The following is a 24,104-nucleotide window of genomic DNA, read 5'->3' on the forward strand; positions in this document are numbered from 1 at the left end:
ATCTGACTCTGCCTCATGAGTGGTCTTTTACAGAAGACCACTGTGAATGGGGGCCTGGTATAAAAGAGGAGGGGGTGGTCAGAGAGCTTTAGTCCTTGCCCAACTCATATACACTAGGCATTCCGGCCTAGTTCTGATACTCCCAAAACCATACTGTTAAGGTTTATACTGAAACATTTGCTGTACCATAAAGATTTGACCTGGAAGTGATTTCATTCCCCCAGAGCATGTCATTTTGATGTTTGTCCCTTCTGTCTGATGACAGGGAGTAGAAAATACAAGCCCCTTGATAGTTGTGCTGACTGGGGTTTGGGTGAGTCACATTTTCACGGGGGCCCTGAATGGGCCTACTACCTCACACGGCTGGAATTGAAGATTCCCAACTTACATCCCCTTCTCCACTTCAAACCTCTAATTTCTACACTCAGTGGGGGAAAGAAGAGGCAGAACCATAGGACATCTGACTTCTACCCAGACAATAGCTACCCAATGGATGCTAGGTGTGTGCACCACGGATCAGACAGACATCTGCTTTCGCCTTGTCTTTAGCTGCAAAAGATGGTCTCTGTGCCTCATAAGATGGATCTGGAGGGATATGCCAGGAAATGCTGACACACTAGTTTTTGAGGTGCTCTGACTATAGCTGACCCCTATGCCTTGGACAATAGATTGGAAATCCTTCCCTTGGGAATTAGCCCCCATCAAAACATCCTAGTAGGTTTCTTACTCCAAGAAAGTTATGTCCCAGCAAGGTTAGGGTCTGTGTACATGGGAAAAGAAGCACATGGGTGCTCAGCACTGACGCCGGAAGTCAAACCAAGGCTGTTAGTACTTGTCAAGCCCTCCGTCACCGGGCCACATCTCCAGCCCTTGGCATTTCTCTTTAAAACACATGGGCCTTTCTGCATGGCCTACTCTGTTCACAGCGGTTGGATGATTAGAACTGTACGCTATTCTGTTTTCCAACCCTTCCTTAGTACTTTGTGTGGGCAAGTATCGCTCCTTGTGAAGCCTAGCAGGGGACAGTACTTGTCTCCATGTATCTGGGCACTGTTTTCAGCCCTTGGGAAGGTACAGCAAATGTTTCCCAACCAAGATGGGGAGGGGTGTAAGACCCCTGCCGTCAGGCCGTGGCTACCTCTGTGAGGAAGAGGCATTTGCAGCGAGCCATTAGAACTCAGTGGCTAGAAAGACAGCTCTCCCTGGGAGATTTGCTTAAGTGATGGGAAACTGCACACAGAAGCCTGGCTACCCATGGCTACAGCCTGCAAGTCACTGAGCTGATTCAGAAACAGGAGAGAGAAGCCCAGGAAATGCAAATTCTGGCTCATGCCACACAGCAAGGGGACTGGAAAAACCCATCTCCCAGTTTCCTTATGCCAGGCAGGAGAGTTCACACTCTCTAGGTTTAGTGAGGCCAGGGGAGAGGGACAGGCGGTGTTAGATGGGGAGGGCACACCACTGGCTACTCACGGGACTGGAGCGCTGGATCTTGGGAGGCAGCGGACGAGTGGGATGGAGTCTTTGTAGCTGCATTAAAGTGGAAACTTAAAGCATCAGTTCACATTGAGATGTCTCCACGCATCACTACACATGGCCTGGGAAAAAGCCTCGAGGTACCCATCTAGAGCCTGGAGCCAACCGTGTCCCGCTCTGCTCCCTCCCCGACACTGCCTCAATCCTCCCTCTGCTGGCTTTTTAGTCCTGGCCTCCTCTCTGGCCTGGATTATCACAGTTGCCTCTCAGCAGGACCCTTTGCTCTGAACTTCCTTTACTGCTCAGGTCAAGGGAGACTTTGTAAACTACAGTACGACACCACACCACACCACATCACACCCACTTTTAAAACCATCAGTGGCTGCCCCTGTCCTAAGCTGGCATGCCTAGATTTTGCTAGTAGCACCATGTAGATCTTTCCCAAAGTTTACTCGTGTCCAACCTGGGACAACCCCCAAGTAGCACTGGGCTCTTATGCCTTACTTCCTATCAGCCAGCCCCTTGAAGAAGACTGACCTCCCAAATTCTGATTGTCCTGGCAAACGTGGCCTTGTTCTTCAGGGCCCTGAGCAGGTCAAATGCTGACTCCAGGACTCTGAGTGCCCAGGGCCTCTGCTGACATGTGACTGGCTTATGTGGAGTATCTGCCCCATTACCTTCATGCTTTCACTTGAAACAGTCTACTCCTTGAAGGGGTCTATTGCTGTGCCTGCAGAAGGTTGACTGGGACTTGGGGAGGGAGCAGCCTGCTCATTAAATATCTGGTGAATGAGTACAATTTGAAGAGCATGCTTGGCTTTTGCAGTTATGATATGGATCAACAGGAGGTCAACTTCTCAGCTTTCCACATGAAACTTTATCTCTGAAGCAGACTTTGTCCTCTCAACATTCTGACCACGTGTCTTGAACACAAGTAGGTAAAGGGGCAGGCAGAACAACGGACAGAAAGATTTGTACAAGTTCAAGACTGCAGACTCCTGGAGGCTCCTGGTTGGCTCTCACGCACTCAGTCACTTAGTTCACAAAGATACCATCATTTGATAATGGCTGTGCCGGCAATGGCCAGCACAGGAGCCGATGTCTGTATGAGCAGGGTCCAAATTAAGATGTGTGAAAGTGTGAATGCAAACTACATTGCAGTAACTTAGAAAAGAATGTAAAACATCTCATTTATTACACATTTTATGCTGATTTCATGTTGAAATGGTAGTACTTGGGTGAATGTTATTAAAATCAACCCCACTTGTTCCTTTTACTCTTTATATGCCTAACTCAGAACTGCCCATGTGACTCAAATGTGTGGCTCACGTTACATTTTCTTTCTCAGCAAGTGCTGACTTGGATCTTACTTAGTGGGGCCTCTGAACCTGACTCCTAGAAGGCAGAGCCTATGTCACAGGCGTCCCTGGATCCTAAGGGCCTGAGGGTCTTGGTGGAGTGGAAATGAACTGCAGGCTCCCAGACCTCTGTATCATCAGCTGGGCGTGGGAGCTAAGTTGCCCGGCCACCTCCTGTAGGTGGCTGCCAGTTGGAAGTTGGGGTGTTGCCCAGAGATATGGGCACGACTGTCACGCTTCTTCCTCTTCACGGGTTACAGGAAGTATGGAGGGCAGACGGGGACAGAGCTCCTAAGTCACGCTAAGGAGGAGGAGGATGGAGAGGGTGCAAGGGCTCCCCCAGGCCAGGTGTCCTCTACATAACCATCTTGTCTCCTCCCACTGTCCTCATTGCATGTCACCGCTGGTTTGCATTATTTCTATCCCTGTTGGTGGCAGAGTGCTCAGCAGGTGGCCTTTGGGATAGAACCCCAGCTGCCCACTTACTCTCCAGGTTACTCTGTGCTATGCCAACCATTCCGAGTTTCCCTTTCCCCATAAAAGCACCGTGGGCAACAGCATCTCTGTCCTAGAGGGTTTAGAGAGATCAGGTAGATACCAGCAGCTGCCACCATTAGCAGGTTTTCCCACGGCAAGCCTCTCCATCTCACAACCCAACTTTTGTACCTAAAGAAATAAAAACTAAAAAGCACGTCCAATCATGCCATTCGCCAGCTCACACCATCTCAGTGGCAGGGACTCGCCCTGGGAGATGCACTGCCTAAAGGGGGATCTGGGAAAAGCTGTGGCTGTCCGGTTCCTTCTGGAGACATCTCCATGCTTGTCAGCACAGCCACACCTCTGCACTTTGCATACACGCAACACCACCAAACAAACTCAAACTATGAGCTTCAAAAAAACAGTCAAGCAGAGCAGTGGTGGAGCACACCTTTAATTCCAGCACTCAGGAGGCAGAGGCAGGCAGATCTCTGTGAGTTCAAGACCAGCCTGATCTACAGAGTGAGTTCCACAACAGGCTCCAAAGCCATAGAGAAGCTGTCTCGAAAAATGAAAACAAGAAAAATTATACCCTAAATTTTTTAGAGCAGACTCCTTCTTGCCACTCTCAGATACCCTGGGAAGCGCAGCCTGCAGGGCTGGATTTGTTTCCTACACACAAGCCTTTACCGCCAATACATTTCTCCCTCCTCCATGTCATAAGACTGGCACCTCGCAGGTACTCAGTGAGTGATTTTGGCTTAAAGTTCCTACCACATGTAGAAATCCAAGGAATGCTAGTTTTGTCTTTGAGATAGGGTCTCATGTAGCCCAGACTGGCCTTACACTTGCTCTGTAGCTGAGGATGAGTATGACCTTGTGTGATCCTCCTCTGTCTCTAGAGTGCTGTGATTACAGGTGTGCCTCTATACCTGGTTTTCTGCAGTGCCAAGGACTGGGCTCCCCCTCCAGTGACGAGGGTGTCAGCTCTGCAGATTCCTGTAAATATCTTATTTTGCCCTGAGTGTCATAAGCTTGTGTTGGTTCTTTTACAACTGAACTTATAAAGGGGCAGGGCAGCAGCTTGGTGGCTACACCTAGCCCAGAAGCTGACAGGACTGAGGGGGAGTTTAAAGATGCCAAAAAGGGACCATGTAACACAGATGTCCTGACATGACCACAAAGCCCAACATAAGCAATCAAGACCAGGACCCTGCTGCCTTGACGTTCTCCCTGCAAGCTACCATCACTGGGGACAGAGCTGCAGGGAGCTGTACACGACAGGCAGCTGTACACACTATTCTAGAGCACTCAGCTGTGGGAGCTATCTCACTGGGGACAGAGCTGCAGGGAGCTGTACACGACAGGCAGCTGTACACACTATTCTAGAGCACTCAGCTGTGGGAGCTATCTCACTGGGGACAGAGCTGCAGGGAGCTGTACACGACAGGCAGCTGTACACACTATTCTAGAGCACTCAGCTGTGGGAGCTATCTCACTGGGGACAGAGCTGCAGGCAGCTGTACACACTATTCTAGAGCACTCAGCTGTGGGAGCTATCTCACTGGGGACAGAGCTGCAGGGAGCTGTACACGACAGGCAGCTGTACACACTATTCTAGAGCACACAGCTGTGGGAGCTACCATCACTGGGGACAGAGCTCCAGGGAGCTGTACACACTATTCTAGAGCACACAGCTGTGGGAGCACAGGCCAGGGTCACCTCCCAGGGTGGCTGCTAGGAGGTGAATGGAGCATCAGGGTGTGCAGTGAAGTCCCTGGAGCTAAGGGAGAAGGAAGGGGTGGTGGCACCAATTATCAGGGCACTCTGCCAGAGGTGTTGGGGCCCTGGGGGACTGGTCTAGAAGCAAGCAGGCACCTGGAAGAGTGACAGGGCATTGGTTATAGTGCCGGGCAGTCTTTCTTTGGCGTTGAATGGTAGAACATTTGATCTGTGGGTGCTCTCCTGGTCCTCCCACAGAGGCCAGACTCCATCCAGGCGAGGCTGGTGACTCTCTTCAGTGTCCTCATCCATGAGCACAGTGAAGACAGGCAGGAGGAAGCATCCATTCTTGGGGGAGGAAGTGGCAGGGATGCTGGGCTCTGGTGGCTGCAGCTTCCCAGATAAACCAGGACAGATGCCCTGGGGACAAAGATGGCACAGAGCAGCTGAGAACAGCCTGCGGTTCAGGGGGAAGGAGGGGAATAAAGAAAACCGGGAAAAGACGAATGCAGGAAGACACGCTGCTTCCCAGAAGACAGCTTCAGTGGGAAGGGAAACCTTGGATTGAGGGAAAATGGCATGAGCTGGGGTTCAAGAGACTACAGAGCTGGGCAGGATTAGTGACAGTCATTGCCATGAACTGGGAGCTCCCTGAGCCCTCTGCTCCACAGCCTGTGGCCCCCTGTAAAAGCAGCTTAGGGTACAGAGCCACAGCAGAGGTGTGGAACATGTGGAACATGGTGCTGAAGAAGGATGGGCTCAGGCCTCTGAATTTCAAGTTCACACTCATGGTCCATAACTGGAGGCCATGGAGCAGAGCAGGACTAGGCAGGGCCTAGCAATTACATCACATGTGAGCCTTAGGACCCTGGTGATGGGGTCATTGGCTAAGGGTTCTATTAATGGTGCGTGTGGCACTTCCTGAGCTGCTGCGTGCGGCAGGAAGGGTGGGTGATGGCGGTCCTGAAGGTCAGCCCTGCACACCTGCCTTCCCAAAGGTTGAACACTGGAAGAGCTTTTTCCCTGGATGCTAATGGACCAGCTATGCAGGGCTAAGGCCTGGGGTCTCAAGGAAGACAGTATATTCTCTTCAGCAGTGGGTACTGACCTCTATCAGAAAAACCGTCTTTGTGGGATAAACCCACAAGAAATAGCCCTTGGACTAGGAGGAGGTGGGCAATCATCTTCACAGCTCTCTGGGCAAGTTCAGAACTGGCTCTGTGCATGGGTATGTATTAGGTCTCAGCTGACCCCCCATCCCCTGGAGCTTCAAACAACTCCTTTGTCAGAACACTGTGGTAGACATTCCAAGAGCACAATTACAGCCATTGTAGGCTCAGGATGGGGTGCTGATGAGGAGACAGGCCACCCAATTACACACTTATGTCATATTCTCAAGTCCGTCAGAAAAAACCCTGGGGACACAGGACCTTGGCTTTTCAAGGTTTGTGCTTCAGCCAGGTTCTGCTGAAGGACACTGGACTTTAGACATCTCTTTTATTTATATGTTTTTCTTTCAAAGAATTTCTACCTTGTTTTTGCCTTTTGAGCCCCTAGTTCCTAGTAAAGCAAGCTAGATGTTTATTTCCAATATAGAGACAGGAAACAGAAGTCCAGAGAGGTAACAAAACTGATATGAGGTCACATAGCACAAGAACTAAGGCAGGCATTCTCATCCACTGTGCTGTTCTATTCTTGTCCAACAGAGTTCCCCAAGTCATTTGGAACCCCCTCATCCCGTCTGTGTTAGGGATGTGTGCCTGAAGAGAAAACTGGTAAGAAGGTGACTGATGTCTTTCCCTTTGTTTCTAGAGAAGGCAGGAGAATCAATCAGAGAGTGGCATCTGCTGGACCAGATGTAAGGATCGATGGTGAATGGGACCAGAGTAGCCAGTCACAGGCAGGGGACCTCAGGGATCCACAGCCAGTGCAGGTGCAGAAGCAGCAATGTGGGTGGTAGAGAGTTTGAGTACGTGGCACAGGGGAGCCACAATGCTCCAGGAAGAGCAGCGTGCAGCTGAATATGAGATGGGGCGGCTTAGACTCGGAGGTGCTGGCTGAATCAGAGACGAGAGGCTGGGCTAAACTAAGAAGGGCAGTTTTTCTTCCAACCTAGTGGGAGGAACGCAGTCCCTTAAAAGGGACAGGAAGCCAGGAAGACGACAGGTACACCTCTTTAGGCATGAAGGTCTGCCCAACTTCCAGCCCTGGGACCACTGGAAGTTGTGAACACAAGAGGGGTACGGCTTGAGACTGTGATTGGGGTAGAGGTCCCAGAGTACAGCAGGACTCTGGGGCCTTTGTCAGTCTTGGCTTGGCCCTTGGTATTTCTCTGTCAGCTGTGTGGGGCCAGGTAAGTATGCCCATTGTATATGAAACCCACATTTATAAGGACAGCATCTGATTTGCAGTTAATTTGTTGATGCAGCAAAACACATTGTTTCTAAAAGGTCAGGGGGGGAAGTGGCATTGGAATATCAACTTAATTACCTGGGCAGCACAGATGAGCAGGCGCCCTGCACAGGTGAGAAGGCATCCTGTATATGGCTGTGGGTAGAGAAAAGTTCATCTGCTGGCACTGACTTGGGGGGGGGGGGGTGGAAGATAGCTTAGTGTACATAAGATGGGAGGGGTGTTCTGGATGTCTGGGGAACAGCCTGCCCACCTGGTACATTCTACAGGGAGAGAGGGCTCCTGCTTTGGTATCACAGATGAGGGGAGCTGAGGCCTTGCCTGGAGACACAGAGAGCAGAAGACAAGCCTGCAGAAGAGGGTCACCATCTTAATTACTAGCTGCTGCAGCTGGTGATTCTATGGTGTCTACACTGGGATAGGGGACTGTTTAGGAAATGAACATGAAATCCTTTCATCCTTAATGGATGACCATCCTAGGACTAACCCTTCAATGTCCTTATGAGGTAAAGTCACATTTCACTGTGGAGAAAATAGGGCCACAAAAGGAAATGAAATGTTAGTTAGGAGGTGGGGTAGTATTGAGGTCCAAGAGAGCAAACGCTTGATGAAACTCAAGAGCTGTGCACACCAAGCTTGGGGTGTGCAAGGAGAGGGAGAGGAAGCAAACTTCCTGGGAGGACAGGGGGGAGGAAGCTCTGCTCCCCTGGAGCCAGGAAGGTAGGCATGGCCAACGGGGCAGTTGCCTTTGAGAACGGGTCTCCTAGGCTGGTCCCAAAGGCGACCTCCACCGTTTCTGTGCCATTTGGATCTGCATCGTTCCTTTCCGACCAGACCTCATCTGGCTCCAAAGAAGGGGCTGAGGAGAAACAGATGGACCTGGGTTTCTCAGTTTGTCCTGGGAATGTGCTGGGAACAGAGCGGGAGCGAAAGAATTCACAATTACACTCTGTTGCTATTTAACGAGGGAAGAGTTCACCTGGTTAATTTTCCTGGCTAGTTATTCACATAGATACTCTGACCTGTGTGTGAAGCAGACCCTGTTGGGAGGGGAAGACAAAGCTTTCTATGGCTTTACAAAGGGCCTCTGGGCCAGGAGCAAGGCTCTGCTACTCTTTGGGACTGGAAATCCGCTATTATGCAAGGTATGGAAATAAAAGAGGACTTCTTTTGATATGCCACCAAAAGGGAGTGTATTGAAGTGATATTTTTGTGGAGTGTTTCCTTTGAAATGCCCAGCCAGCTCTCTGAGGCAGAGCTCTCTTCTGTCCCCCGACTCCTGTCATTCTTTCCAGTTCTCTTCGCCCAGCCACGCCTGGGCTGACTCTGCTTGCTGGGGGAGGATCAAATGCATGTCTCTGCTTCAGAGTCTGAGACAGGCCAGCTGGAGCATACCAGGCCTGGTGATGTGTTCTAGGTCTGAGCAACTCAGCAGGGCATGAAAATGAAGCTGGAGATCCTTGGCCCCAAAGCATTTGCAGAGGCAACAAGCTCTTGTCTGGTGGATATTCTTGCAAAAATGTTACATAGGGGGACCCTGACTTTGTGGCTGAGAGTGGAGTGGCCATTTGGCTATCTAGTGGTTTTCCTGTGCCCAAACCTTGTTGTTCTAGGTGCTACCTGTGTGGGGGCTGAGAGAGTATCTGAGACTGAAGGCAGTTCTGAAGGAAAAGTGTAGCACCTGTGGAGAGGTCTGAGCACGTAGTCTCCAGAGAGGCTGAGCTCCGAATCCAGGGCTCACTGCCATACCCTGCCGTCCACACCTGCATGCTGTGCTGAAAGCCTCTCAGGCCACCCTGAATAGCCGCACACTCTTTCCAATGTTGACAGGAGTAGTATTTTGTAGTGGTGCTGGTTAATTTGTAGTGGCATTTGTGGTTTGAAGCCTTGTCAAGATTCCTGATTACTTCCCCTGCAAGGAGCTAGGCTGACTGGGACGTTCACATGCTGAACAAAAGCAGCCAGGCAGCTGGGAGGGAAGGGTGACCCAGCCAGCATGGGGGACAGCAGCAGGGGAGGGAGGAGGGCCAGACGCAGACTGGGGGAGGGGAGCCCTTTGTTTTTAGTTGGTGCAGGTGCAGGGTCTGAATAGGTGGCATCCCATTGGCTGTTGGAGATCGGGTACCAGATGCGGCTGGTGGCTAGGCAGGGGCAGGGGGCTCTGCTGACTGCACCATTCTTTGCCCAAACAGAAGCAGGAGGCAGGTGCCTTGCTGCTCCTTCCACTTGATGGCCATCTGGGATCCCATCAAGGTTGTCTTGGTGGCACTGTCCAGGAGTCTCACTGGCACTGAGATGGAAGCCCTCCAGATGTTTGTGATGCCAATGGGGCTGCTGGGGACCAGGCCTGTGCTAGGAGCTCAGCAGATAACTGGTCTCAACAGTGCTAAAGAGAGGGTGACACTGCCTTAGGTCAGAAACAGCGAGGCAAGGTGGCTCACGGATCCATCAAGACTGAGAAGCTCACAGCTAACAGGCGGCACAGACACAGCTCAAGCCCACGCATAGCCACGAGTGCACACACTTCCCATGACACCCGACACACAGAGCAGTGGGAGGCACAAGGTGACATGTGTTCCTGGAGCCCAGGCCACTGCTCCCCTCCATGATGCTGTCCCCGACACCCAGGAGCTCTTTGTACCTTGACCCCATGGGAAGGTCTGTCTTGGAAGCCACCTGAATTTTTCTTTCTTTCTTTCTTTCTTTCTTTCTTTCTTTCTTTCTTTCTTTCTTTCTTTCTTTCTTTCTTTCTTTCTTTCTTTTTTTTTGAGACAGGGTTTCTCTGTATTGTTTTGGAGGTTGTCCTGGAACTCACTCTGTAGACCAGGCCGGCCTCGAACTCACAGAGATCCGCCTGCCTCTGCCTCCCAAGTGCTGGGATTAAAGGTGTGCACTACCAACGCCTGGCTGCCACCTGCATTTCTTAGGCTTGAGCCTTGTTTGGTCAGAGCTTACACAGTACATTAAGGGACACGGCCAGATAAGCAAAACTAAGACTCATTTATCATCTCTGGAATGTTGTCCACTCCAAACAGTACAGCAGTAGGAAATGGAAATAAAAGTGTCCTTCTGATTTTGCAGTATTGCAGATAGGAATATGCCACAGCCTCTCACTTCCCATCCTAAGAGAACATCCCTGTGCTGAACACGCTGTTAAGACCCAGGCCTTGCCTCCATGACCTCACCTCTTAGACCATCACAATTAGCCCTCTTTTGCCACCCCGCAAAGCACCTGCTCTATCTTTCATGTGCCTCTGTCCTTCCCAACACACACTGGTCCTATACCAGTCCTCAGCCACCCATCTGACAGATTCTTGCTACTTCTGGTTCTAGGTACAGACCTGGCATATGATATGAGCAGAATGAATGTCCACCTATGAGTGAGTTGCTGTTCTAACAACGTTCCTGGCTTGCTTCTGATCAAGAACCCTAACCTGCTAGGCTGAGGGCTAGTCCCCAAAGCAAGAACCTTTGTGTGTGTGTGTGTGTGTGTGTGCAATGTAGACATTGAAGTATTAGGAAGCTTAGATGTGAAACATCCCCAAATTTCCCCAGTGTGCCTGTTAAAGAAAGATAGCTGGGTTTGCTAGACAGAGGAGTGGGTCTTTTTTTCCCCCCTTCACCATCTCCAGGAACAAATGGATGGAGAACTTGGTTTAAGATTCCTGGACCCTGGAATACATTCCTATCTGTGTCAAAGTCTACCATCCAGCGCCTCGGCAGTTTAAAATCCCAGCTAATAGGTTAACAACTGTTTTTCTTTAGCTTCAAATGAAGAATATCAGAAGGCTGGGGAATATGCAGCTTTCCAATTTGTACGGACTGCACACAGCTCCCTGCAATGTGTGTTTGACAGGACTGACATTTTGTACCGCTGTGAGATGGGAAAACGTGTGACATTTTTATTCATAGTGGCGTACGCCCTTGTAATGATCAGCTCTGGTCGATGTGCTTACCGCAGCAGCCCCTGAGCCCTCGGAGAACAAACAGGAACCCGAGGTGCCAGCAGTTCGACTGCCTTATTAAACACCGCCAGGATCCTAACGAAGACCAACTGCTGGAAAATCTCACTGTCAAATCCTCAAGGACATTGTCAGCGCACAGCTAACTGCATATATTTCTCATTTAAAACACTGAAATCCAGCAATGTGCCATTACAACCAAGGGGAGGGGTGCCCACTGCAGTGGCCATTCTGTTAGCTACTTCTTCTGAGCTCCACATATAGGAGCCGGATGTCCACTGGGGTTCAGAGCTCAGAGTGGGGTGGCAGAGATAGACACAGACTCTGTGAAAACCCAGCCCTATTTTCATGGTGGGGGGCTGAAACTTACAGGGTTCTGTAGCAGAGTTACCCAGGAAGTCAACTCACTGAATCCCTTGGCAAACCCAAGTGAATCTGCATAATTACAAAATCCTTTGGTCCAGCCAGCCATCTTCCTGGAGGTGCAACCCATTATATCTTGCAACTTGGTGCTAATCAGCCTTCAGCTTGGCAGCGGACCTCAAGACATCTGCAGGAACACACTGCCACAGTAGGTGTCACACCTTGGCAGAGAGGCTGTGTGTCAGGGTACCCACCTGCGATCTCACCAGTTGCCTCAACCCAAAGGCCTTAAGGCCATCAGGCAGGAGGCCCCTCCTTCCCTTCAGTGGTTATTTCTAATGCTGATGCATGCTGATGGATGGGAGCCAGTCACCTGGCAACTCCCGCAACTGTTAAACTAGGTAATTTGGTTATGGCTGTACACTAATGTACTGGTGCATTTATTTTGTACATGCATTATTTATACAGTATCTCTATTTCCATACTCCAGTCCTGATGCACCAAGACATAGTGCTATTTATTTATGGGCTCCTTGGTGTAAAAGGCCCAACAAGCTACCCTGTGTGGTTCCTATGGGCTTGCAAAAATGGCCAGTAGCTGGCTTGAAACAAACCATGTGCTTTACCCAGCAGCATGGGCTTACATTTTTAAAGGCATGCCTGTAAAGTTGGTTTAGCAGATGGTGAGGAGCTGGTCATCCAAGACCATAATAGTCCATAGCCTGGGATACAGGGGGAAGCCATGGGGAGTTGGATGTACAGGGACAGGACTGGGAGAACAAACAAGGCTGTCAGAACAGGGAAGCTACACACCCATTTCACTGAAGGAGGCACTGTAGCTCAGGTTGGGCCTCTGGCCTGGGCTGCAGAGGAGGGGCTCACTGACTGACAGCCCAGTGGATACTCCTTCTGTGCTGTGCTGTGAGCCTCAGCTGAGGTGCTGAGGAGAAATGCAGTCCTCGTCTAGCTTGGTGTCCCTCTAGCTCAAACTCCAGCAGCTCCCACGGGAGTCACTCAGCTGCCTGTTGTCCTCTGGCCTGGGAGTCTCCTCAGCCTCACGAATGTGCTCAGTGTCCTTGGTTGAGCTCCCCCAGCTCTCAGCTCAAATAATGTTATTTGTCTTTCTAACTTCCCTATGTTTGCCCCAGTTGTCCAGGGCCCGGTGGCTAGTCCTCTGGATACAACCTGTTCCTGGCTCCAAGTTATTAGTGGGGTATAATTTAAGCTCCCCCAATGTTTGGCCACTGCCCAGTTCTTGCCAGCTGGCATCTGTTGCCCATGTTGGCCCCTATCTCCCTGAAGTCGCAGTCTCCTGTTTGGAACACTTACCCTGACTCTGGTGAGTATTATGGGGAGTCTCTCCAAATCCAGTTAGAACATTCCCTCCTCTAAGATGCCTGCTCTGTTCTCCACTCCATGCACGTGTGCCCGGCAGCATTTCCTTTCTGTAGTCTTTGTAGAGTGCCCCTCCCAGCCCCTGAGTGCCATGGAGGCAGGAAACATCTTATTCTCTGTGATCGCGGGGCCCTGGCCTCAGCAAATGCCTCACACGTATCAGATGAGTGAAGGGGTGAGTTCGTGAGGTCCTGAAAGAGTCATATGACAGGAGGGATGAGTGCAGGAGGCTGACATGCAATCTAGGATACAGGAAACTGCTGGGACCCAGCTCTGCCAGGTGGGGAAGAGGGCATGAGAACACCGAGTCTCTGCTGAGTACATTACCAGGCACCTGGTGGGCATTCAGTTGCATTAAAGCAACGAGTGCTGGGACTAAGTGATGTTCCAAGACAAGGCAGTAGGTATGCACGCATCTAAGGCAGGAAAGAGAGAAATGCAGCAAAGTGACCATGACCTAGAGAGTCAACCATACCTGGGGAAGCAGGTGGGGTTGAAGAGGGCTTGGGGAGAGGTGAGGGGAGTCCAGACACTGGCACTGGATGGGTACTCTAGTTTTATACCCTTGCCTTGCCACTTACATTACTTGATCATGTTGCTTGTCCTCTCTAGGAAAAACACTTGCATCCACTGAGCAGGACTGCTGAGAAGGTTCAGTGACACCAGGCTTGGAGAGGCGTGTTTCAGCACAGCAGTCCACACTATCATGAGAACATACTCAGTGCATCTGATCCCTTCTTACCTACATCTCTTGGTTGGTCCCGTGGCTCCCTTCTCAAGAGCATGGACAGGTTAATAATTTCCCTGGTCCGTAGGCAGTGCCCAGATCAGGGATAGACGGGGATGCCTTATAGGTAACTCCTGGCACACACTGTGGCCACTGGGCAGAACTTTGTCTAACCAAGGACACCAAGTTGACTCTCTTATAGTTTATGTTTTATTTCCTCTTCCATACTGGTATAAACTTCCCACCTCTGGCCCTGAGGATTCTAATCTGAGAAAATGCCTCCTTTGGTCTCACTGAATTAGATTTCTTACTCCTGTCCTGATTTCAATATCTCTCTGACAAGTAGCTGGACTTGGAGCAACTCTGACATGGACCCTTAAAGAATGATGTTTTAAGGTCCTGATCAGTGTTTTGGCAAAGATACCCTACTGACACCCAGTTGAGCGGGGTCAGGCTTGAGGGCACTGCTCCATACACTGGGTGTTTGGGCACTTGCTCTTAGCTCCTTATCTACTGAATGGACAGGCACAAGGCAGGCAGGCCTGCAGCTCCTTTTCCTCACTAACCTCCAGGTCACTCCCAAAACTGTCATGGGAGCTTGCCTGTGCCAGACCCTTTAAGGTACCAAGGATAGCCATAAAGCCAACACTACCCCTTACCAAGTTACTACCAGGAAGCAGCTAGTAAGGGCAGAGCTGGCTCGGAGTGGCCAAGAAGCACAGGGAAGGTTTGGATGAGTAGGGTTACTTGGGAGGGCTGTGGGGGCCTCTGTTGGGTACAGCAGAAGAGGAAATGTGTTCCTGGTGGTGGAGATGGCAGGGGCTCCCTCCCTCCAGTCTGGAGTTCTGACCTGAAGCTGATGTTCATAAAGGGCTGGTAAAATAATGCAAGGTCTCCATGGCTAGAGGAAGGCAGGGCTCAGCCCAGTGGAGGGTGAGCTTGACAGGGTCTTACAGGGCAGTCGGGAACCGGCTACAGTGTGCGTACTGTGGGATCTTGAAGTCTGGTGTACTATTCTGATTATAACGAGGTTCCAGAGCGGGACTGGGGAGCACATTCTTGAGGGCTTATGTCAGTACTTGCAAGGCTTTTGAATGTCCCCTGGGACGTAGTGGGTGGTAGATTGACACCTTGGTTGAACTATGGAGGGGCAGGTTTTAGAAGTCCAAGGACAGAGTAAGCCACCTTGAGACAGAAACGAATCAGACACAGATATCTGGAGGGACTGGAGAGAGTTAATGGTTAAAGGTACTTATTGCTCTTGCTGAGGACCCAGGTTTGGTTCCTAGCACCCACAAGGCAGCTCACAACTGCCTACAACTCAAGTTTCAGGGGATTCAACACCCTCCTCTGGCCTCTGTGGCCTCCTTCGTATACATGGTGAATACACATACACCCAGGCACACATACATTCACATAAAACTAAAAGAAAGTGACATTAGGAGATGTCAGAACAAAAGCAGCGCTGGAAGTGGAATGTACATCATTCCCAGGGCTCCATCAGATGATGCCAGAAGTTCAGCACCTTGGAAGGGCGCCATCTATGGGAAGGGAGGACAAAACAGTTTCCAGGCACAAAGCCCACTCAGGCCTTCTTCCTGGTTAGAACAAGAGTTTTAGTCAAGCTGCTCAAATTCTATTCCCTTGTATTTTCAGTTGGACTTTTCTGGAGGTCACACTTTGGCCTAATGCAACAGTTTAAAAGGTAAGAGTCCTCTACTGTATGGACTGGAGGAGGCAAGTGGTGACTACACAGGACCAGGGGTAGGGAGTCTAGGACTTCACATGAAGTCGACTGCCCATCCTAGAAAGGCCTAACAGCAGCCACATGCAGTTTCTCCAGCTTGGAGTCTTCCTCATGTATGTAAGACACAGCTGGAAGGTGCTCCATCGATCTTAGGTTAAAGAACCTTGTCTAGAGTGAGAAGGCTGTTGAACACTGTACCATGCTCAAGTTGACTCTGAGGAAGTGATGGGTACCAGCTATGGACTGGGTAGGGAAACAAGGCTGAGACCAAACAGTTGGGGTTTAAGTGCTAAGGACTTGGAGACGCCTCTTAGCTTGGTGACTTTAACCCAATGCTACAGAACTGGGGGCTCTGTGAAGAAAGGGACGAAGCCTTCCACTGCCATGCCTGCTCTCACAGACCTGGCACAGAGGAGCCATCAGTGGTACCCTCCCTCCTGGCTAGGGACTGCTGCTGATCCATCCCAAGAAGCATGTCCGTTCCTTTCACCTGGACACCTAGTTCTAACACCCCTGGCACACACTGGCATATCTGGCCTCTTCGCCCTACCCTCTACCCCGTTTTTAAATTAATTTATTTTTTTATGTGTTTGTTTTTTGAGACAGGGTTTCTGTGTAGCCTTGGCTATCCTGGAACTCACTCCTTAGACCAGGATAGCCCCAAACTCACAGAGATCCATGTTTAAAGGTGTGCCGAGCAGCCCCCATACCCCCCCCCCTTTTAAAAACTGCTGTTGCCTTTGACTCTGCATCACAGGCTCCCGGCGCTCTGGGTACACACTCTTCCCTGGGACAGCCAAGGGGGGAGGACAATTTCCTGCGGGGCTCCCTGCACATTATTAGTGTGACCCTGTCCTCCTCCCAGCTCCCTTACACGAACTACCCCTTCTTCATATCTTAGGTGTATGCATTCATGGGATTTGTCCTTGGCACGCAGGGGACCCTCAGCCATGTGACTGCCTAGGAGACAGGCACAGAATCCAAGCTGGTTCAGTCAGTCAAGATCACACCTTGTGTGGAAGTTACTTCTTTTCACACCGATCTTATACCTAGAAGGGTATGGTCGGCAGTGGTAAGCCATCTTGCCACTGCATAAGAGAGCCTGTTGAGAATGGCACTTGAAAATATGGGTAAAGGCCTGGATAACTTGATTTGATACCAGACTGATTGGACCATAATCACAGCTGATATGAGCTAACAATTTCTTTCTTTTTTTTTGATTTTATGAGTCCATATATCCCAATTAATATAAATTCCTAATATTTATTTTGATTTTTGTGAGTCCATATATCCCGATTAATATAAATTCCTAATATATGCCCTTCCTTGGTCTTCGGAGCTGGACTGTCACCTGACCTGGCCATATAAACCAACTCATACATACATCCAGACAGCTCTCCTGTACCCGCCTCCCTCTCATACACCAGGAAGTACCCGCATGCTCTTATGATTCATGGTGGATTTGGCTTATGGTGTCTCCACCAGGTGCAGAATACCAGTACACTTGTCTTGGCATCAACTGAGGTGCAGAAATGTTAACGATGGCCTGAGGTCTGGAAGGTAGCCAGAAACAAAGCCTTATTGTGGTCCAACATCCTGAGAACCTGGGCCACCAGCCCAGCTTCTGCACCCAGGAAGACATGCTCTCAGCAGAGCTGAGGAAGATCCAAGCTGCAGGCCAGAACATGGCCTGAAACGAACTCTGACTTCTCTGAGCTGCATACTCTTGGACAAGTCCTCATTACTTCCATGCCCATCCTGTTCTCAGCAAGAGGATAAATCTTGAGACCACTCCCCAACAAGATGGCCTGGTGGATCCCATGGGAGCCGAAGTGAGAAGAGAGGCCTCAGCTCAGCATGGCACCCGGCAGGAAGTGAGAATCTCAGTGCTACCCTTCTCCCTCAGCTGCTCCCGGGACAGCCAGGTGCCCACTGTGTAAGACAGGTACAACTGATGCCCTAGCCACATGTCCCAAGAGGAGGGTGGGGTTGGGGGAGATGGACTGTCACCTTGACCTTCTGTATCCATCCCTCACCTGGGCTAAATGGAACTGGTGCTTTTCTGAGGCAGTTTTGACGACTTCCATAGTACACCAGGAGCTCTGCCCACACCACTAAGCTCTCTGTTACCTCTAGCTCTAGAAACGAGAGAAGTGCTCCTCAAGGAGGCAACGCTGCATTTTGCAACAGAAATCTACTGACTTCCCACAATCTGAGCTTTCTTTATTGTTACAACTGACTGACTGATTCGTTAGAGCCTGTATGTGCAGCACGTGTGCATTAGCATATGTGTAGGCGTGTATACATGCCTGTGCATATGTGGAGGTCAGAGGTCAATGTCTGGCATCTTTCTCAACTACTCTCCACCTTGTTTCTTGAGACCAGGTCTCTCAGTGAATGTGGAGTTGGGAATTTCGGCTATCCTGGCTGGCCAGGAAGTCCACTGAGTCCATACGAATGGCTCTAGCCAGCCCTGGTCTTATGGACACATGCACGCCTCACTAGCTTTCTCAAGGGTTTTGGAGATCAAATCTGGGTCACTGTGTTTACATGGTTAGCACTGAAGCAACTGAGCTACCCCAACCTCCAAATATGTAGTTTTTTGAGACAATCTTCCTAGGTGGCCTAGACTGGCTTCCAATGTGTGGTGGCCTTTCTGCCTTAGCCTCACAAGTGCTGGGACCGCCACCTGATATCTGCAGTTGGTATTCATGCAACTCAGAGATGAGGACCTCTCCCTCTGACAGCTCTCCCTCCTCAGAGATGAGGACCTCTCCCTCTGATAGCTCCCCCTCCTCCTCAGAGATGAGGACCTCTCCCTCTGATAGCTCTCCCTCCTCAGAGATGAGGACCTCTCCCTCTGACAGCTCTCCCCTCCTTAGAGATGAGGACCTCTCCCTCTGATAGCTCTCCCTCCTCAGAGATGAGGACCTCTCCCTCTGACAGCTCTCCCCTCCTCAGAGATGAGGACCTCTCCCTCTGACAGCTCTCCCTCCTCAGAGATGAGGACCTCTCCCTCTGACAGCTCTTCCTCCTCAGAGATGAGGACCTCTCCCTCTGATAGCTCTCCCTCCTCAGAGATGAGGACCTCTCCCTCTGACAGCTCTCCCCTCCTCAGAGATGAGGACCTCTCCCTCTGACAGCTCTCCCCTCCTCAGAGATGAGGACCTCTCCCTCTGATAGCTCTCCCTCCTCAGAGATGAGGACCTCTCCCTCTGACAGCTCTCCCTCCTCAGAGATGAGGACCTCTCCCTCTGACAGCTCTCCCTCCTCAGAGATGAGGACCTCTCCCTCTGATAGCTCTTCCTCCTCAGAGATGAGGACCTCTCCCTCTGATAGCTCTCCCTCCTCAGAGATGAGGACCTCTCCCTCTGACAGCTCTCCCTCCTCAGAGATGAGGACCTCTCCCTCTGATAGCTCTCCCCTCCTCAGAGATGAGGACCTCTCCCTCTGATAGCTCTCCCCTCCTCCTCTCATACGGGTCCATGTGGCTTTGGGGCTCAGAGAAAGGGTATCCCAGTTTTCTGACTTGTCCCCTACTTTCTCCACGAGGCATTTATGATTGACCTAGGCCCTCATAAAGACACAAACAGGAAAATGTGACAGGATCCAAGTTCTTACCATTCGAAGTCACCTCAACTTGGAAACAAACCTCTGTTTATGGAAAGGGAATTTACAAGTAGTTTTTGAGCGCTATGGAATATTGTTTCTTCAAATGAACAGAATTATAAGTATAGCAACTGAAAATGAAACCAAATAACTTTCTGTATACATAGCGAGAAGCCAAACAATAGTCAATTAACTACAATCCAGTTTAAATAATCTACATCGATAATAGAACCTCTGCATGTTTGCAAATGGATAGTTCAATGCCAGGCTCTGCTGAAGACTGTGGACTTTTGGGAGGCTCATATTCTCATAGGGAAGAGAGAGGAAATAAAGAAATGATCGCAAGGCTGTATGAGAGAATGGCGTGCGAGTCCTGGGGCAAAGTGCAGAAGAGAATAACCATCTCTTTCTACAGGAGCCAGGAGGCATACAAAGGGACCTGCTCTGGGTTTGAACACACAGGTGAAGGACCTCCTGAGTCAGGTCACGGTGGAAGATGGAATCATTAAGGGGAGACTAGGTGCAGGGCAGTGAAATGGCTGTCTACAAGGTCGTGTGGGAATTGCAATAGGAGTGTCCATCAGGAGGCACAGTGTACTTAAGTGGTCATTTGGCCTGTTGTCAAGGCTGTGAGAGGTAAGGGAGAGGAGGGGACCGAGCAGTGTTTAGGGTTGGTGTGTCAGTCATGTTCTGAGGTGGGAGAGGAGGATGAGGAAGGAATCTGGCAGGAAGTGGATGTTCGAATTGAGGGTCTGAAGTCTCAGGAGAACATGGAGCACCTCTGGAGGTGCGTGTGAGGGGTAGCTCAGCTGCAAAGAGTGGTGTGTGACTTCCACGTCCAGTGGGCAGAAGGGCTTCCTCAGGATACTCAAAGCCAGGGACGCTGGGAGCATTTGCTGACTGGGCAGTGCCTTCAGCTCAGCATGGGGCTGACACGACAGGACAGGCTCATGCTTGTGGCCAAATTCCCAGAGCTGGTCTTGGGATGTAGTCCAAACCTCTGTCACAGTTCACAAGATCACTGCCTTGGTGCTTGATTGGAATTCTGGCTTAAACAGCTTTAAAAAAATGTTTCTTGGGGCTGAGGAGATGGCTCAGTGGTTAAGAGCACTAACTGCTCTTCCAGGGGTCCTCAGTTCAATTCCCAGCAACAACATGGTAGCTCACAACCATCTACAACAAGATCTGGTGCCCTCTTCTGAGCTGCAGGCACACATGCAGGCAGAACACTGTATACATAATAAATAAACCTTTAAAAAATGTTTAAGTGCTGAGCATGGTGGTCCATGCCTTTGATCCCAGGCAGAGGCAGGAGGATCTCAGTGAGTTTAAGGTCAGCTCGGTCTATGTAGCAAGCAAGCTTCAGGATAGCCAATACTATATACAGAGACCCTGCCTTAAAAAACAAAATTTAAATTATTTTATATGTATGGGTATTTTGCTTGCATGTACGTCTCTGTACCAAGTGTATGCCTGATGCCTATGGAGGCCAGAAATGGGAGTGGGATCCTCTGGAACTAGAGGTACAGATGGTTGTGAGCCTCCATATGGGTGCTGAGAATTGAACTCAGATCCTTTAGAAAAGCAGCCAGTGCTTTTAACCATTGAGCCATCACTCTGGCCCCAAAACAGCTTTTTAAAGTTTACAATGAAGAAGCTCACAGTCCTTTGTTCAAATGGAAGGAGAAGAGAGAGGTGAATTTCAAGATGTATTTCTTGGACTCTGTACAGTGGAAAACAAGCAATTACTCAGTTTGCAGACTCGTGGGAAACATGAAGCAAGACGGGAAGGTCTGAGAACTGGTCCTTCCACTTCCTTCTCAGGAGCCTTGGCAGCCTGAACTCAGGGCTGGAAGCAAGCATCCCTGGACTCTAGCATTTGTTTAGTTCTCTAGCAGGGAGTGAGGATTACACATAGCTAAGAGAAGCAGAGGCAGAGGTGTCACTGCTCGTTCAAGGGTATACACGAGCATGACCAAACTGGTTTCCTTGCCAGCTGATGGTTATGACCCATTTTAGTGAGCAGAGATATCCAAAGTACCCAGTGGTTGGGCCTCTTGACTAATGCAGGGAAGTTTCTATAGGAGGTGTGTGTGACTCCTGCCGAGGGAGAGGGTCATGACATGGTTGTGTTCCTGTGGGTGCTCCTGCTCTGCCAGGGAGGACCCTGCTTCCTCTCCCCTTCTAAAGCCAGGGACAGGAAGGAATTTCCATTCCCCAATCCAGAAGAGTCAGTCTTCTCACCATGCATTGGAGAAGAGCTTCTCTGGAGGTCTGGGAAGGGAACAGGCATGCCCTATCCTCCCTTGCTAGGTACTTAGCCTGTGAGGAGTACTTAGTCCTTTAAACTATGAAGCAATGCTTTGGCCTCAGGACTTATGCAATATTCTCCCTTTACTCTTTCTTTTCTTCTTCTTCTTTTTTTTTTTTTTTTTTTGAGCCAGGGTTTTCCCATGTAGTCCTGGAACTTGCTCTGTAGACCAGGCTGGCCTTGAACTCACAGAGATCTGCCTGCCTTTTGAGTGCTGGGATTAAAGGTATGTGTCACCACTACCCAGCTCTTTATTTCTTTTGAGTCAGCATCCCATGTAGCCCAGGCTGGACTTGAACTCCCAGTCTTCCTGCCTGTAGACCCTCTGAAGTGCTGGGATTACAGGGGTGCAACATCCTGCCTAGCTGTAGTCTTTATTTAAAAGGTTTGCATTTCAGGGGCTGGCAAGATGGTTCAGGGTGTAAAGTGCGTGTTGCTTAGCAAGCACTTGTTTGATTGTCAGGACTCACATGGTAGAAGGAGACAACTGATGTTTGTAAGTGGTCTGTTGACCCCCCCCCCACACTCACAGGCATACACACACATCTCTCTCTCTCTCTCTCTCTCCATTATAGGCCTGTCTCTGTCATTATGTCCTACAAGGGTGAAGGCTAGTTGCTTTTGTGTAAATAGAGACGTAGTCCCAGTCTTGAAGAGAACAATGATAAGGACCTATCTCTTCTTCCTGACAGTAGCCACTCTTGGTCCTGAGTTCTTCTCTTGCCAGCTGCTGCCCCACAGAGCCTCTTGCTGTCACCCTGTAGCATGTGTCCATGGGACGGTCCTGCCTAGGCACTAGCACTAGTGTAAGGTTAATGTAGCCATCTCAACAGTTCTGATTGTTTTTTTTTTTGTCTGTTATTTTGTTTCACCTTATTTATTTTTGAGACAGAATGTCATATGTATCCCAGAATGGCTTCAAACTTGTGCTGTTTCTGTCTTAGCTTCCCAAAGCCCAAGATTATAGATATGTATTACCAAGCCCAGCTCCAGCTAAGGGAACTTGAAAAAGACCCACAGGAATGTGTGCCTAGGGTGAGGATAGTTAGCAGGTTAGCAGGTACAATCTGGCTGGGTTTGAGTCAGACTGCCTGGAGTGTCCACGCTGGGGATGTGGCCTGGGTAGGTCCTTTCAGGTATCTGATCAGGTTTTTTCAGCTCTTGACCCACAAAACAAGGACAAAGGTCCCTTCAGTCATGTAAGATATTGTGAGGTCTGTTCCTCTACCCCTAAGAAGAGAATTTACATTCTCTTATATTACAGACATTTAAACCTTGTTATAGATTAGAAAAATAAAACACCAAATGACTAGGATGTTAAATGTGTGACTTTACAGATACTATGAATGAGGCTACAGTATGAATGTACATCAGGTTCAAACTGTTTAGAGAACAACACCAAGTAAAGAAAATACAGAAGAATGTAGCAAACATTTTAAAACTGGAAAAAGCATTAAAGAGAAGGAATTGTACTCCTGTGACCAATGGCCTATCAAAGAAGGCCCCCCGAGGAAGGACTGCAGGACAACCCACCAAGGGGCAAAGCTGGGAAGAGTTAAAAAAGGAGGGGGTAGTGCCTGTGGTTTCTCTGCCTCCCACCCCCACCCCAGCTAATCTGTCACCTAATGAAGAAGGGGCCGGCACAAGTGAGCTAGCTGGCAGTTCACTTACAGCAAACTGATTAAGAATGTTCAACCAACAGCAGACTGTAGACCTTTCCAGGGAAAATAAATAGATTGTAGACTGTATGCAAATGTGTTTGTCACTTTGACAGCACGTCTCAATTAAGGCATCTCGAGGCTGTGGGTAGGCTCTGTGGCTGCAGCTGGAAGGGAGAGCCTGCTGCATGGCTGATACTAGGGGCTTGACCTTAATCCGCATGCATGCATTAAAAAAAAAATCCTGCCTTCCTGTATACTTGCATAATGCTGGCAGCCACGTGAGGGAAGTGACAAATGGGGAAGCCACTTTCATCCTCTCCAGTCTGCAGACCTGTGAAGGCACAGACAGCTCTTATTTCAACAGAGTTTGGGGTGGCTTTTTTTTTAATTGTTTATGCCCCTCCCGTGTGAGCACACACGCTCTTATTCTGCATTTAGCTGGGAATGACATTAAAGCCTCTCTCTATTTCTTGCTGAAATGGAAAGAAGGCCTCTCTATTTCAAATAGGCCTCCTTTTTTGTGTGTTTTGAAAATGGAATGTTTAACACCATGAAATCCCTCTCCCCCACCCCCTCTTCCTCTGTAATGGGCTCCCAACTCCAGCAAGGGCTCCTTTCATGGGCAGGTTCGCATGTGCAGGAATGAAGACAAAGGGAAGCAGGAAGCTGACTCTGGAATGCCAGGCTACTGAAAACCAGGACTGTGCTTTCAGCAAGCATGGCCAGGAACTGGGGTGAGGACTGGAGCAACAGGACTAAGCCTCAGAGGAGGCAGGTCTTCAGGGTGCAGACCGGAGAGGAGGCTAGTTAGTGCTTCTGCTTTACAGTACTCGTCAGTTTCCACAACAGCCCCTGGAAGTGCAGAATTAGAAATGGGGCAGATCT

General features: G+C 49.8%; 1 protein-coding gene across 1 annotated transcript in view; it reads right to left on the bottom strand.

The window, feature by feature from the left end:
* The window catches only part of Dennd1a (DENN domain containing 1A), a 490,889-nt gene that overhangs the window by 21,061 nt on the left and 445,724 nt on the right, over positions 1-24,104 (bottom strand). The window contains 1 exon segment of the mRNA XM_021234065.2: positions 1,474-1,530. Within this exon segment, the coding sequence (XP_021089724.1) occupies positions 1,474-1,530 (57 nt within the window).

The sequence above is a fragment of the Mesocricetus auratus genome, unplaced genomic scaffold (genome assembly GCF_017639785.1).
Source record: "Mesocricetus auratus isolate SY011 unplaced genomic scaffold, BCM_Maur_2.0 Super-Scaffold_100047, whole genome shotgun sequence".
In the NCBI taxonomy this organism is placed as follows: Eukaryota; Metazoa; Chordata; class Mammalia; order Rodentia; family Cricetidae; genus Mesocricetus; species Mesocricetus auratus.